The 17,767-nt window shown below is 33.4% G+C and overlaps 1 protein-coding gene across 1 annotated transcript; it reads left to right on the top strand.

The window, feature by feature from the left end:
- Positions 1–344: 344 nt before the first annotated feature.
- On the top strand, positions 345–1,796 carry LOC114759981 (transcription factor TCP23-like). The gene has a single exon (XM_028949228.1). The coding sequence runs from the start codon at positions 345–347 to the stop codon at positions 1,794–1,796; it is 1,452 nt and encodes a 483-aa protein (XP_028805061.1).
- The last annotated feature ends 15,971 nt before the right edge of the window (positions 1,797–17,767 follow it).

Here is a 17,767-nt window from a genome sequence, read left to right as displayed (position 1 = left end):
ATGTTTTTATGGAAAAATTGATACTAAAAAAAGTTTCAAAATTTCATTAGCAAGAAAGATTTAAATTATAATATCAGTACTTTTTGTGTATGAAATCATAGAAAGTATCGATACTTATAATGTATAAAAACAAATCTAGTTGGACCAAATTTTTATTTCTTTCCCTACGTACCCCTCCTCCCCCCCCCCCTCTCTCTCTCTTTCTCTCACATAAATTCGCTTCTCATCCTTTCTCCTGAGTCTGTCACACACAGTCTGAGAATAGAGCAAGACAGGTCAATCAAAATCCCAAGCAGATTCAAATTGCTAAACTCATCATCACCATTATCTTTTCTCTCTCCCAAATGGAACTATCAGAACCCAGACCCAGTCATCCCAACCACCAGCGTCATCAGCAGCAGCCGCCGCAAAATCAGTTACAGTTAGCTTCGTCCCAGGTTGCAGTCCCTCTCGATGGCGGACGAAGAGGAGGAGGAGGTCCCTCGTATTTCATCAACATGGGCCCCACCTCCATCCAGGCTGGCCTCTTTGCTGGTGTCGCAACAACTCCTCCTCTGTCACCATCATCATCTTCTTCTTCTTCGTCATCGTCGTCTTCTTCAGCTCTGGTTCCTCTGGTTGATGCGCCGCCGCTTCGCATCTTCCCTGGACCTGATTCGGCCAGGAGACAACAAGAAGTTCACCAGCAACAATTGTCACTTTCTACAGCGACGGCGGTGGCGAGAGATATAGCTGCGGCGAGCCTGCCGAAAGCCAAGGACAGACACATCAAGGTGGATGGTCGTGGCCGGAGAATTAGAATACCAGCAGGTTGTGCGGCTAGGGTTTTTCAATTAACCAAAGAGCTGGGTCTTAGGTCCGACGGAGAGACGATCGAGTGGCTTCTGCAACAGGCGGAGCCTGCAATCATCGCCGCCACTGGCACCGGCACGAGGGCGGCGAACTTCTCATCAACACTCAACATTTCGCATTGGAACAATGGTGGTTCTTCCACCTTCTTGGCTCCGCCGTCGTCCGCTTCTCATACATTTCATGGAGTTCTGGCTCCGTCGTCTGCTCATCATCATCAACCTTACGAAGATCCGTTCCCGCATTCTACTTTGTTAGGGTTACAGCCTCAGCCACACCCTCAGCAACAAGAGTATCGGCTTCATCATCTATTGCCTGCTGCTCAAATTTCAGAAGGGCTACCTAGTGCTGCCAGCGGATTACCGACTGAGACTTATATGAGAAAACGTTTCCGAGAAGATTTATTCAAAGACGTTAATAAAAAACAAAGCCAATGCGTAGGCAGTGAGAATTCATCTGTGACATTCAATAGTGACTTGCAATTGCAGAAACAATCACAACAGATACTGCAAAAAGCTGGAACTTCGAGTTTGAACGTCCTTCGTCCGCCTACCAATTTCCTCCCCACCACTCCCATGTGGGCGGCTGCCAGTGGCGGCGGAGGAGCTGTCGGTAGCACATTTTGGACGCTAACCTCGGGGAGTGGAGGTACAGGTGTCGCCGCTGCAGAAAGCGGTGGTTCTGGGAGATTCCTGACGGCACAGACTGCTGGTGGCGGCGGTGGCCATGGTGGAAGCATGAATAATCAGTTTCAAAGCTCGCTGCAATTCATGCCCACATTGAATTCCTCCCATGTAGGAGGTCTGCAACTGGCACCAGCGACGTCTTTTTTGCTGCCTAATCAGTCCAACATGGCTCCATTAAATGCGTTTCCCAGTGCTGTTGAAAATGTGAATATTCCAAACCTTGATCATCATCATGGTCATCTTCAAGCTGATGATAATTAATGCAGGAGGAGGTCGATCGCAGTAACAGTTACTGAGATGAATATCAGTTCCTAGGAGATTCAGAAAGCTGCTAGCTAGCTTTTTCATGGTCTGTTTCTGTGTTTTGGTTACCTTTTATGATTCTGTATATACCCAGATATCTCAGTTCGTTGGGATTTTCTTTTCTTTTTGTTTTGTTTTCCTCTTCTCTTTTACCTGTTGATGCTTGGGAATTGAATTTGAGAAATCTGGGACGAGGGTCTAATGTTTCTTTTTTGTTTTTTTTGTTTTTTGGGTCTTTTTCGTTTCTCCCTTTTTGATGTGGTAGTTGATCGTCATTTCTGCAATATGTTCAGACAAAAAAAGAAAAAGAAAAAATTTTGCAGATTGGTTAGAAGGAACCAATTTCAAAGTGATGAGTATGCTCTGTGCTCTCTGGTTTTTTTTTTTTTTTTTTTTTTAAAGGAGGATTTATGCTCTGTGATTTTCTGCGTTTGATTTAAAGGTCAAAGCAGAACTGATATGGTAAGGTGGCAGAGATCTATTTTTCTTTTTGTTTTTTTTTTCCATAGGAGGAAATTTCTGTTTTGGTATTGGTATTTTTTCTCGTTTTGTGTGTCAATATGTGAGATTTTTTATTTTGAGAAAGTATTATTTGTAGTGAAAAAAGCGGATAGCCTCTTTGTGTGGAAATGTATCCCGGTTCTTCCATTTGATGTGTTAATCTTATTTATTTTTTCCCCTTTAAAAGTATTACTCCCTTTGCCCATACATTTAAGAGTCAAAGAATTTTGCTTTGATATGTACAAGGTCTTAGGATTTCTTATCTCTAAAACTTATAATTTTTTCTTAAACTGTTTTTGTTGATAGAGCACTTCGGATGCAAATAATTAAAAATGAGTATTTTATGTAGAACAAAACATATTTGTTCTTAAGGTGAATAGCCTCTCTGTCTAGATATATATCCTATTTCATCAATTTAATGTTAATCTTGCTTTTTGAACCTTTAAATTAAGTATTACGCCCTTTGCCTTTTAATAGTTAGTATAAAATTTTGTTTCAATTTTAAACGTAAGATTTCAACATCTATCTATGTATTGCATATGTTAAGAGTTGTTGTTGTTGTTATTATTATTGAAATGGTTTTCAATGCAAAATTGCAAATCATTACAATAACACATACTTTTTTTTTTTAATAAATAACTAATTTAATTATTTTTAATCTGTGCAAATTAACTTATATTTGGAAGTCTAGTGAACAGTTTTTTAATGACCACAGGGGATGCAGGCAACAATTTAAGTTTTCTCTTCACATTTCCTAATAAATTTTAGATTATAAAAATGAATATGACAAGGACTACATTGGACGTAAAACAAAATGGCACTGCTTTGACTTTGTTCCTGTTTGTTTGAATGCTGATATTCAGTAACTTTTGTTATTGAATCTTTGATATTTAAATTAAACAAGTTCGACTTTATAAATATGTATGTAATTTTTTCAAAATTTATGATAAAGATTATTTTTATTTTTATTTTTTTTAATTTAAATACACTATATTTAATTATATATAGGAGGAATTATCTATAATATTAAATGATATAAATTCACTGTGTCGCAACAACATTATTCTAATAATGCTGGCGTAAATAATACTCCCTCCTAGAAAAATTTCAAATAACTAATTTACGAATAACATACAATTAGTTAAAATTAGTTAATAGCAATAAATATGTTAAAAATATAATTTTGCTTCTAAATATACATTTATAATAAATAAGAAAAAGAATAAAAGAGAATATGTGAGGAAACGTAATTAAAAAAAAGCATGACATATAAGAGAGAATAAATAATTAAGGGTAAAATTAGAAAAAATGCACTCAATATTAAGATAAATCCAAATTGAATAACAGCCCTCCAAAAATTTGAAGCTTATACTATCTTCGGTCTTAATTATAAAACATCATTTATAGATTACAAACGAAGTCTTATAATTAGTACTGAAAGTAGTATATAGGAGCAGAGAGAGTAACAAACAAACTAAATCACACAAAATATGATGGATATGCACTTCCAATGTTATATACTACTATCGGTCCTTAATATAAGAGCTAGCTGATTAATTTGAGTAGATTGAGAAAATTAATTAAGTTAATTATTTGTAATAAATATTATTGTCTTCTCTAAAATACCTTTACTAATTATATGTATTAGTTAGAACTATCATTTGATAAAACTTTTAACACATGCAACTACTACAAAAACTACTTTAAGAAAAATGAATACATATGAGAAAAATAGGATTGAAGTTTTATATTTAAAATCAAATTAGCTTTTATATTAAGCATAAGAAGTAGTATATTTGTTTTACAATAGCCATTCACAAAAATAAGTTTCTCCCACAAAATCTAGAATGGTTATTTCCTTCATACCAAAATTGTAGTTTTAATTCGGTATTATTTATGATAATCATTCTATTGGATAGGCGATTCTAGGACGACATCTTGTTTTTTCTCCTGAAGTGAGGCAACATCGAGTACAGATTATTATTTTTATTTACATTTTATCAGTTTATTTATTTTAATTTCTCGCGGTGTGAGTATATATATGGCGTGTATTGCTTATGATGCCTAGTAAATCCACAATGAGATACCACAATATGTAACTAATGCATAATCAGATAAAACTGAACTTTCATCAACTTCATAAGAAAAATCACTTTTATATTAGTTAAAAAACAAGTTCAAAGCACATCCACATACTTGTCTTTATCCTTGTACCACCAAATTGCTAAACGGCTAAACCCAGCTATTCTTTTAAGATACCTTAAGTAATGAATGCATTATTAACTTTAATTCTTATGAGATTTTCCAAGTGTTTTAAGTAAAATATCATGAATGTTTATTGATTCACTTAAATTATAAAACATGATCATGTTAGCTAAGATTTTAATTGCACAAAGTAGATGCAAATAAATGCACTTTACTGTTTTTGGAGTGTTCGCTTCCAGAAGAAAAAAAATTCAGATTAAAAACTTCGGAGAAACTCGTTCAATATAGCGTTTTTTGTTTTCAAATCATTACAATGTTAAACAAATTTTTAATAAATGTTAATTCTAGCTATCCATTTAGTTGTTCTTGTTAACTAAATGCAGAATAAACAAAAATATTTGATTTTTTTTTTGAATATTTTATAATATTTTTTTCCTCAAAATATCCCTATTAATTGTAAAGGGTTTCCACCAAAGAGTAGTTCTAATATACATACATGGAATAAGATAATTGAGAGAAGTCAACATATATTTGTTATAAATAATCAATTTAACTAATTTTTCTAATCTCTTACAAATTAGTTATCTTGTACTTGTATATGTTTGAAAAGGTGTGCAAGTTGCGAGGGTTGGTCTCCGAATAATTTTCAATTGACACTGCCAATCTGCAGATGATATATATTCGTTCATGCATGTTCTTGGGTATTATTCAGGTGGGCGTTCATGTATTTGGTTTGTCTCTTGATTATTACTCTTCCGATTGTTAAGACCTAATTGTAGATTTAATCTTGGTTCTAAATGTAAGATCTATTTTTTATATTTATCAATTTTTCTCAAATCACCTTATTGATATTCCTTCAATCGTAATCAAACAAGAGAGTGAGAGAAGATATTAAAAAAGATAATTATAGTATTTTAGAAAAAACATGTCATATTTATTATAATTAACTAATTTATTTAACTTTCTTAATCTAATCAATTAGTTAAATAAATCTTACATTAAAGACTAGAGGAGTATTATTATTCTTCTGAGACATCTTCTTATATACTCTCTCCATTATTTTATTATAAGAGATAATTGTGAAGTATGTCATGTTCCTTTTTATAAGAGGCATTTAGAGCTTGTCTCAAACTTTATTTGTTGATTTCTCATTCTACCCCAATTTAATTACTTATATTGTCATTACATTTAATTCCCACATATTATCTCTCTTCCATATAAATGATGTTATTTTTGGCAAAAAAAATTAATCCTTCCGTCCCTTATTATAAGATCCATTTTTTTAAATTGATTTGTCCTTTTTATAAATTCTTTTTGAGTTTGTCTGAACATTTAATGCATTATTACTTATTTTACCCCTAGTTTAATGTACTTAATACATTCTCTTTATTTATTTATTTCATTATTACTCTTTCACATCTGTCCATTTGTATATAGGGGTATGTTTGAAAAAATATATATTTACTACATATTAATTGCTTTTAATTAATTCTAATTGTTTTCTTAAACCGTGTAATTTAGTTAAAAAGACTTTATAATAAGGGACAGAGTAGTATACTTTTTACACATTTATTGTTTTAACTAATTTTACTTAACATTTTAAACAAAATAATTTGGTTAATTGTCTCTATTAAAAAGAAAACGGATTGAGTATCTTGCAAGATTTTTGGATGTTTTCCTACTATTTGACTATCTCTGTGTGTGTGTGTGTGTGTGTGTGTGTGTGTGTGTGTGTGTGTGTGTGTGTGAGTGAGTGAGTGTGAGCGAGCATATGCGCGGGCAGGGGCACTAAACGCCCTTCTTGTGGATCGTGATTCCAAGTGCTGTTGCCAATTTCAAAACCAGTAATATTGAGTTGGATAATAGTAGTGACTCTTAATGAATGCTTAAATATAATGCTTCTCATAATTTTTGTTGAGAAGCTACTAAAAGATTATAATAGTAGTAATAAATTTGTAAATCACTTTTCTTATTGAATGAATACCGATTGATAGTACGTCAAAAGAAAAAAAGACTACAATATGCTTGAAAAGATATCCCGTTTACATCTCAATATCTCATTCCTTAACTTGGTAACAAAGCTGAAGTTCGGTTTTCCCAATGATAGATATTAAATAGCCAATATATATACATATATATACTTCTCTGGTCCTATTTATAAGACAGAGAGAAGATATTTTTTGGTCCTATTTATAGAGCACTAAGAAATTGTGTATAGATGTACAATTTTACCCTTCATTTATTATTGTATTGACTTTGTTTAAATAAGATATCATATATATTAAATAGAGACAAAATTAGAAAGTTATTGAATTTTAAATGAGAGTTAATGAAGTTTAAAGTTTTTCTTAGTCTGTGTGAAACATACTGAAAATGACTTATAAATAGAATAAGATGAGTATATATTATCTTCACATTCCTAATGCCATCATTCTGCATGCATGCAGCAGAAAATTCAGTAATAAAAACAATTAAGAATTAAAAATATGGATCCCCACTTTTCAGTAACATTTTGCTTTCATATACGGAAGAAAACTACCGCGCTATCTTTTACTTTTGTGCGGAGAAAGTACAGCTTCAACCAAAGGAAGTTTCTAATGGTGACGACATAATAGACAGTGTTAGTCGAACCAATGCTATTCCCCGATGCAAATTGTGAGGCTGCTTGAGCTCTCTAACTGTGAAGTCATTGATTATTTGAAGCTGTATATCTTAATTAATGGAATCCAGATTTAAGGAATTGCATGACGCTTTGTTATTTGCGCGAACTAAAAGCCAATAAATGCAAGTCGTTGGAGAATGTATCCACTTAACTGTGGATAGATGATTCCTGAAGACTTGGCCGTGCGATAATGGTTAAAAGTGCATGCAATTTGAATGAACAATCACTTTTGCCTATTCCATAACTTATCATGAGAGCAATCATCCGACTTAGATTTTGGGTTTGATTTGCTCGTTCTGCAATTTAATATCATCAATGAAGTCGTGACTTCAAAACCAGCAGTCCTCAGTTGAACGTATCTTTTAAATTCTCTGTTGACTCTGTTTGGTGGAATAAGTTTAATGATGTCAAGTTCTTTTCCCGCTAGGCACGAATTTCCTCACACAAGAAATAATCCTATTTTAGACATTGTTTGGTATTAAATATGAATATTTTTCTCAATAGGAATTCAAACCTAGATTCGTTACATTGGAAGTAACAAGTTTCTTCCATTAGATTCAATCCTCATTGGTTAAATGATGTCGGCTTTTAATAAACAAGGATATAAGATTATACTTTCATATAAAAGACCATTTATGGATCCAAGATACAAGGGTAGGTAGAAAGGACTTTAAGAAAAATGAAATAGGATGATAGATTCAACATTATATATTCATTGTGGATTTTGGGCGTACCTAGAATGCAGATGAATAGTCCTGGCACCCACATATAACCCAGTCACGTAGACGTAGTCAGATTTTTGATATACAACTAATGCAAAGAAGGAGAGGAGAGAGTTTTTGTTTTTTTCCTTGATAATACGGTTAAGAGGAATACACTCACATATGTCTTCACCAATTTGCAAGTTTTTCTCCACATAGAAAAAATTGTTCCCTCCATGATAATATTTCAAATAAATATAAAATGAGTATTTTACTAATATCTACCTTGATCTTTCAGTAAATCACAACTAAATCCCAAGCCTCTTAGGCTTGGACCTAATCCACTAAGGGTGGATTTATTTTTATTCCGACATTTCCCACTCATACTTGGCAGATTAATTGTTATGGATCACCCTCTCTTCCTTCTTTCATGCCAAGTGCTTTGACGTAACCACATGGACAAGACGTCTTAATTTCAGGCGTTCGCGATAGAAATCTCTTCTACGAGATCAACACAAGACAATCTTCTTTATGTAGTTTGTTCTCAGATATGCCTTGGATGGCCTAAATTTACCCATGTACACATTCTTACAGCTAATATAAGACTCAGATTGCCTTCCTTGTATGTATAATGTCCACATTTATGAAACAAAAATCATAAGGGACATATCTCAGGCACTAGCATAAGCTTGTATATTTCAAGAAATCTTCCTTTGGCCCATATATCAGTATACACTGACCACTTTCCTAATATAATACCTTAGATCGCATCCATCATGATCATGGGTTGTATGATAAAGTAGCATACACTGAAGTATATTTTCATGACAATGTCAAAGTCAAAGGATATCAATAAAAGTATTGCATCTTTCAGGGACTCACATAGCAATAAAGCAGGGATCTTTTCATTTGCTTCCTATTTGCGGATTTGTTAAGCACATGCAGTATGAATCGCATGCTACGATATACTTTGTGCCATAAGTGCCCATGTTGATTTAAAAGGGGCATCCCTGATTCGATCCATGTTTATGTTCTTTTGTTGGATCTCATCTCAACTAGCTATACTTACACTTTAGTTAAGGTGACTATAGTTTGTATTTCTTCTCTACTATATCAGCATTTTGTTACTATTTTACTAGTAAACACATAAGTATTATCTTTGCACACTTTCCTTAAGTGTCAAAGGTGGTTGCTTATGTGAGAGAGCTAAGGGTGGAAACAGACTAGGCCAGACCAGGCTTTACTCTTAACAGGTCAGGCCTGCTTTGTAGCCTATAGGCCTAAGCCTGGCTTGTGGCCTGTTATAGGCTTATCTTTCAGCCTGAGCCTGGCCTGTCCTGAACTTGTTAAAAAGCCTGTTTTTTTTAAAAAATTCAAATTACAATTTTTTTATAGAAAAAGCTAAAATAAAAAAAGTATACATAATAATTAATTTTTTAGTTTTGTCTTTTATTTAAATTTTAGTATCATAGGTACTGTTTTAAATCTTAATTACAATTTATAAAGATATTATTGAAAACTAATTCTAATTGTATGTTAAAATTCGGGACAAAACTATGTTTAAGTACAAAAAAAATTAAGACAAATAAATAAAGAAAAAATATTAATTTTACAATGAATAAAGAGAGCATCATAATTTAATTAATATAATACATAAGTTAATTAATCTATCATTCTTAGAACAAAAATTTTCTTTCCTATTTTATTTATATTTTTAAGATTTAGAGATCATATTATTTATTGATACTTTTATTTTAAATTATATTTTTATCTTTACTTGTTAACTAAACTTCAAAATCTAAGGCAAAACTAAGCTATTAACTATATATTAAAATTAAAAAATAAATTAAAAGTGCACATTAACAATACTATTAACTAATTTTGATATATATTATAATTATAAATTTCTAACAGGCTCAGGCCAGCCTAACAGGCTTAACAGGCCTTTTAGAGAGCCTAAGCCTGGCCTATTAACTTAAATAGGCTTTCAAACAAGCCTGAGCCTGTCTCTTTTGAAAAACAGGCCAGGGCAGGCCAAGCCAGGCCGTAGGCCCCTGACAAGCCGTCTGGCCTGTTTCCACCCCTAGAGAGAGCCAACCTTACCAGCTTGCATGACATATTAGACATTATATACTATTATGCAGGCACAGAATGGTGATAAAACAATAATTTCTTTAACACATTATCATGTTACATAAGTCTTGTAATTTTACATTCTTTGCATGCCAAATGCTTTCACATGTTTCTCATACAATTCTCTCAATATCAGCTTGGTCAAAGGATCAGCAACCATACATTTTGTTGATATGTATTGTCCAGTGATAACCTTCTATGCTATATAGTCTCTCATAAAATTGTATCTAATATCTATGTGATTTGTCTTGTTATGATACTTAGGGTCTTTAGTATAGGCTATGGCTGTGATATTGTCACAATGCACCAATACTAGATTAGTACTTTCGTTTCCAAATAAAAGATGTTTTATAAATTGTTTAAGCCATAATGCCTCTTGAGCTGCTATAGTGCATGTCACAAACTCAGCTTCCATTGAATATAGGGCAATGCATGTCTGCTTCTTCCTACTCCAATATATGGCGGCATTGTTTAGCTAGAAGGTATAACCAGAAGTCGAATTTTCTCATCATCATCTCCGTCTAAATTAGCGTCAAAATGTCCAACTAGACGTAGATTGCTTCTCTGGTAAACAAAGCATAATCTAATGTACCCTTCAAGCATCTTAGAATTCTCTTCACTGCTTTCTAGTGTCCTTTACGAGGGTTAGCATGAAGCCTACTTACTAATCCAATTGTGAAACAGATATCTGATCTTGTCCATATCATCATATACATTAGGCTACCAACAACACTAGCATATGAAACTGTTTACATTTTCTTCTTATTTGACTCTATTTTAGGACACATATCAAGACTCCGTACTCTTGTAAACACTAGGGTGTCTAAGGGATTGCAATCTTTCATATTGAACTGCTCAAAAATTTTCTTAATATAATTCTCTTGGAAAGAGAGAGAATTCTCTTTGAATGATCTCTTTAGATTTTAACTCCAAGGATATACTCTACTTCTCCTATATCTTTCATTTCAAAATTTGAGGAGAGTCATTTCTTAATAGCTATTACTGAATTTAGATTATTTCCAACTAATTAGTATATCATTTACATATAAGGATAATGTCACGAAATTACTATCAAACTGCTTTACATAGACACAGTGGTCTTTTTCAATCATTTTAAAGCCATATGAGGTTATGGTTTTCTGAAAGCTCAAATACCACTGTCTGGATCATTGTTTTAGTTCATAAATGGATGTTTTCAATTTATAGACTTTGCTTTCCATTCCTTTCTTAATGAAAGCTATAGACTATTGCATATAGATTTCTTCATCCAAATCACCATTTAGGAAAGTTATTTTTACATCCATTTAATGTAATTCCAAGTCTAAACTATTCACTATTGTTAGAATAAGTCTTATTGAATTGAAACGAACAACATGTGAGAAGGTATCCTCATAATCTGTCTTGTTGTGTGTACCCTTTCGTTGCTAATTGAGCCTTATATTTATCAATTGACCCATCTACTTTTCTCTTTATCTTGAAAACCCATTTGTTTCTAATAGTTTTTTAGCCTTGTGGTAGATCAAGCAATTCCCAAATATGGTTGTTTTTTATTAAGTCCATTTCTTCTTCCATTACTTTCTTCTACTCATCACCAACAGGATCTGATAAGGGCTCTTGCACAGAATGTGGCTCATCATCTCCCTCTAGAGCAACCATGAGCGCTTCACCTTCAATTAGAAAGCATCTCTTAGGGATACTTTTCCTTTCACTTCTTCTTATGGGAGTTAGAGTTGGTTGTTTATCTTTTTTCTTTGGTTTTGGTCTTTGTGTTGACCTTTTTATGCTCCTACTCATACTAATGTATTAAGACAATTAAGAATCATTGGTTTGTTCTGTACCACCTTGTTCATGTGTCTCATAAAGAAATGCAGTACAATCCACTTCTCCCTTGCTAAGAAACTCATTTTCAAGAAACTTTGTATCTCTCGATTCAACTTCAACAATAGTCCCATTTTTGTTTTCTTAAATGAAAACATATTCTTTTGATTGTTCTGAATATCTTATAAAGATACATTTTTTTCCTCTCAGACCTAACGTCCCATACATATGAGAATCGTTGTGGATGTACACAACCAACCCCTATGGTCTTAGGATACTAAGATCTAATGTGCATTTCATCCACAACTCATAGGGCATGGAACTAACTGATTTTGAGGATATACAGTTAAATATGAAAGCAGCTGTCAATAAAGCATCACACTAAAATGAAATTGGGAGGTTCCCTTAAGCCATCATTGATCTAACTATGTCTAAGAGTGTTCTATTTCTCCTTTTAGCAACTCCATTTTGTTGTGGAGTGCCAATAATTGTTAATTGTCTTATTATTCTTTTTTTCTTCACAGAGCTGTTTGAATTGATCAGAAAAGCATCCAAGACCTCGATCAATTCACAACACTTTAATTATATTGTCTGTTTAATTTTCTACTTCATTCATATATATTCTAAAGTACTCAACAGCCTCAAACTTATATGAGATCAAATAGACATAACCATATCGTGAATAATTAGCAATAAAAATAATAAAATACTATGCTCTGTGCATCGCCCTCATACTCATGGGATTGCATATATCAAAATGAATTGATTGCAATGTACTCTCAGCTCCATTTTCCTTACTGAAAGTTTTTCTAGTTGCTTTTCTAGCTAGACAATTCTCACATAAAGACATTTCCGTATTAGTGATTTCACCTAATAAACCCTCTTTAGCTAGTTTAGTCATTCTATTTTGATTTATATGTCCTAGTCTAGCATGCCAAGTATTCATATCAATACTATGAGAAGAAGTAGTGAAACAGTCATATGTATTAAAATTACAAATAATATCCATGATAAAGAACTTTTTTTAAAAAAATCCTAAACCATGAAGAGTCAAATTTAAAAATATGTCTGCAAGCTTGCCATGAAAGTTAACATTAATACCATGTTCTAGAAGGCATAAAACAGAAACTAAATTTCGTTGAACGTCAGGAGCGTGAAGAACATCATGCAGGACTAGGGTTTTTCCAACACGCAAAACTAATTTGCAAGTGCTAGTGCCTTTCACCTCGATCCTTGTGTTGTTTCCCACATATAGCCATTTGCTTAAATGCGGCAACTGATGGTATTTTATAAAGGATCCACAATTCCTTGTTACATAGTCTGTTAAGCCTATGTCCAAAATCCAAGAAGAACAAATAGATTTAGTTAGAAAAGTAGTTCTTAAAACATAGAAAACATGTGAATTCACATAATCCACTAATGCCTTTGCCTGTTCATTTTGCTCGATGCAATCTCGCGCGAAATGATCCATCTTCTGGTAAGCATAACATTTGACCTTTTTTAGGTCAAGCTTCTTCTTCTTTCCTCACTTTTTGCCTTTCTTCTTCAAATGCTTCTTATTTTTTTTGAATTTGGAGTCGCCTTTCTTTTCCTTCATGTAGAACTTCTTGCTCTTCTTGAAATCAAGCTTTGAGTTAACAGGTCCTACACCCTCAGTATAATAGGCAAGGTATTAAATCAGACTGGTTATTGAACTGGTATAGATAGTGAATCAAGGATTAATGAGTTAGATCGGGATCAAATCGGGTTAGACTGGTTAGAATTAAAATAATACAATTTTAACTATATAATAAATATCAACGAGATCATAATATAAAAATAAAAAAGTAAAAAATAAATTTTAAATAATAATAAAAATCATTGGTAAGAAAGAATCTATAATTAATATAGATTTTATTTTGCTTATAAAACTATTAGAAATTAGAATATATTGGATTTCTTATGTACTTTTTCCTACCATGAGCTGACCTGTGCATTAAATATCATCATCATCTAAGCAGAAAACGCAGGGAAATATGGGATACTTTTCTATTAAGCTTTGTTTTCTTCCATTGCAATGTTAGACTACGAAATCTCTCCATTTTCTTACGAAAGCCTTCTACATCCACACCATCGCACCTTTTCTTCCTCTTCATCTTTAGTTTCTACTTTGTTCATCTTCCTTCGTTTCTATTTCAACTTTGCTCGGCATCTTTTTTCCTCTCACAAATGGTTTTTATTCTCCTCTTCATTAACAACTATATCTGAGTAATTTCTTTCATCTTTTTCTTTCCTTTTTAAGATTTGTTCTTCCTTATCATGCCTCTCTCTTTCTATCTCTGTGTCTTCTTCAAGCTTTTCTTCCTTATAATGGCAAGGTGCAAGGCAAAACGAAAATAACCCGAGTAACTTGCTCCACTAGCGAGTTAACCGGTTTATGTCCGAGTCACGCTGATTTAGACTAGTTTGATTCGAGTTAGAATTTTTCAATTTAAGGGAAGAACCGAACCAGACTAGGGGCCGGTTCACTAGTTTTCAGTCTAAATTGGCAAGTCTGATCTAGTTTTTAATACCATGATAATAGGCCTAGTTAGAGGATTTGTAGGCCTCTAAGCACTCATCTTCTAGTTCAAGGTATTTGGCCACATCATTAAAAGTGACAATATTCTCATTATGGGTAAGGTTAACCTTCATGTATTCCCAGCTAGAAGGAAGTGAGTGTATCACAGCTTGAACTTGTTGTTTATCAGTCAAGGTATACCCAGCCTCTTTGAGTTTTCTTATCATGTTGGACATCTTCCTCAAGTATTGCTTCATGGGAGTGTTCTCCTTAAGCTTATAGGTATTAAATTTAATCGTTAGCCTTCTAAACTTAGTTGTGGACATACTATCAAACTTGTCCTTTAGGGCTGTCCACATGGCTTGAGCAATATCAAACTTTTTGAACTACACATGAGATCGTCAGTCATGGTGCTCAATAGAATGATTCTAGCAATGATATTTTTCCTTTTTCAAGTTTGGAAGAGCTTTTGATCTCTTCGATGTTGAGCTGTGTTTCCAACTTCAAGTTCTTTCATTAGGACAACCAAGGGCTCTAAAGCTTTTTGTTCCTCTAAAATGTATTGCACATTTTGGTGCCAAATATCCCAGTTGTCCCTATTAAGTTTTTCACCCTTATTTAGTTAAGCCATAATGTTTTTTGTTGCCATTTTCAATTATATGACAAAGCTATTCCACATTAAAAGATTGTTCCCTATACAAGAACCAACAAAAATTAAAGGACATATAAATAATTATATAGCATCGACGTAATGTACAATGTCTTGTATTTATATTATTCCTGATAAGAAAATAATGACAATGGTAGATCCATGATCAAGAGAGTACGTTTGTACCTCCTATCACATAGAGTCTAGCATCATCATTGGATTCCGTGAAGAATTTAAAATACAAGTACTTTCCAATAAAATATAACTTTTAGAAGATTTATCTCTTAAAAAGCTCACACTCAAGAAGGATATATCAATAATTGCTAAAATATCAAACAAAAATTGCATATAAATCAAGTCATAACATTAAAAACATTACAAAGAACTATGACTCTTCATGCAATAACTATAAAATAAAAAAATCAAAAGTATGTGCAAAAACTTATAAGAGCCTTTCTAAGTTCGGGTGATTTGATGTGATTCTTATCCACTATGTTTACAGCGCAAACCCACGCGTTCTTTAATTCCCATTTCTTTTTAGCTCTAACTTCTTCATAAAACATCATCATGACATTAGTGTAGAAGTTAACGCTTTCATTGTTGTACATGCTTATAACATATCTTTTAAGAACTCTATTTATGTCCTTGACAATTTTAATTCCTTTTGCATCGTACTTCGCTATCCTCCTTCTCAAAGCAGGAGTGAGAAGGTCATTTACTTCTTCATCTTCTTCAAGAGGTCCATAAGGATAGAAAGTTACTGACTCTAGTTTGGAATCTATATAAATTTCTTAAAGCTCTTGCATTTGTTCCATGGGACCATGCTCAAGGAGATCTTCTTTCTCAAGATCCTTTTTTGGATCCATCTTGGGGTTCTCCTCAATGTCCATCTCTAGGTCTTTCTCAGGATCTATTTATGGGTTCTCTTTAATGTCCATCTCTAGGTCTTCTCAAAAGTTTATTTCTAGGTCCTCCAAAATGTCCATTTCTGAATCTTCCTTAGGGTCCATCTCTGGATCCTCCTTGAGACCCATCTCACAGTTCTCCTCTGGTTCCATCTCTAGCTCCTCAAAAGTCATCACTTGATGATTCGTATTGCGGAAGCCTATCATTATAAAGACACTAAAAAACTCAAAAATAAATCCCAAACTGCCTTTCAAAATAGGCAAATCACATATCATAGTTAAGATCATGAATTTAGGGATTTTTAGAGACAAAATCTCACATGCCTACACGAGTCCTAGGAAGACTAAATCCTCAAAAAATGAAAAAATCTGGCAAAGTTCATATGCCACCATGGAGGTCTTTGATGATGACACCTGTTAGACCCTTAGCCTCCACGTGCCACTACCTCTCAGGTCTTAGTGTCCACATGGTGAACAGACGTACCACGTGCCGTCACATGCCACGTGGCGGTTTTAGGTTTTTTTTCAATTTATTTGTTTATATTTTTTTTGTTCTTGGGCCTCATTTTGAAAAAAAAAAATTTAGACCCTGGGAACCACTTAGACCTAACACAAGAATTTTTTTAAAAATATTTAGGCCTCACGAATTACTGGCCTTCGTCCTTTCTTTTTTTAAAGCCACTTAGCAAAACACTGCATTTTGCTAAGTGGGGGAAGGAGGCCCCTCTAGACAAAATGATGCTGTTTTCTTGGAGGTTATCTTCAACCTCCAGCCAGATTGTTTAGACCCGATGTGCCAATAGGGTTGGGTTTGTCGGACCCGATACCTTCTCTCTTCCATCGTCTGACATCAGTGTTTTTCTTTCTATATATTGTTTTCTTCATTTTCGCATCCTCTATACAATGGGATAGGTTTTAAAGCCTAAAAACTTGATTTTGAAGAGACTTAATTTTGAAAAACATAAGCTCTAAACTTTCTGATGCAAAAGAATAAGTCTTATGTCTCCAAGTTTTCTTTTTAAAGGTTTTCCAATAATCCATAAAACCATTTCCTTGCACTTCTACTGTAGTTAACAATATGTACGTTAACAGAAAATTGAACAAATACATCCATACTTAAGGGAAAATCGTAACTCACACACAGGAAACAATATATGCAGTGAGAAATTACAGTAGAAGAAAGTAAAGAAAGGATTTGCTTAATATTTACAGAGAGCAAATCACATTATAGTCAAACTGGAACTCACAAACAAAGAGATATGGATGAGTAGTAAGAACAAAAAAAAAATACAAGCCATAGCAAAAACTCATGCTCTGATACCAATGCAGGTTTCGGGCATACCTGAAATACAAATGAATACTCCTAGTACCCACACATAATCCGGCCATGTAGATGGAGTTGGATTTTTGATATACAGCAAATGTAGAGAAAGAGAGGAGAGAGTTTTTGTTTTTTTCCTTGATAATACGATTGAGAGGAATACACTCACATATATCTTCACTAGTTTACAAGTTGTTCTCCACATAGAAAAGCCTGTTCCCCATATGATAATATTTTAAATAAACATAAAATGGGTATTTTACTAATATCTATCCTGATTTTTAGTAAATTACAACTAAACCCCAAGCCTCTTGGGATTGGGCCTAATCCAACAAACCTGGATTTGTTTTTATTCCAACATTCATAATGAGTGAGAGTGAAATATTAAAATCCTCGCCCTATATAAGACGTAACAAACACAAGTCCTTGAAAACCACACCCTAAAAGCTAACTATTTTTTTCTATGCCGACTAAAAGCTAACTATTAGAGTGGCT

The sequence above is a fragment of the Neltuma alba genome, unplaced genomic scaffold, assembly GCF_004799145.2.
Source record: "Neltuma alba isolate B1F8T4 unplaced genomic scaffold, ASM479914v2 tig00010924_pilon, whole genome shotgun sequence".
NCBI classification, from domain to species: domain Eukaryota; kingdom Viridiplantae; phylum Streptophyta; class Magnoliopsida; order Fabales; family Fabaceae; genus Neltuma; species Neltuma alba.
Note: the sequence above shows the minus strand (reverse complement) of the source record. Positions and strands in the feature narration are given on the sequence as shown.

Bases quoted from the DNA above. Each gene is read 5' to 3' on its own strand.
- LOC114759981 (XM_028949228.1), top strand. From the start codon at position 345: ATGGAACTATCAGAACCCAGACCCAGTCATCCCAACCACCAGCGTCAT.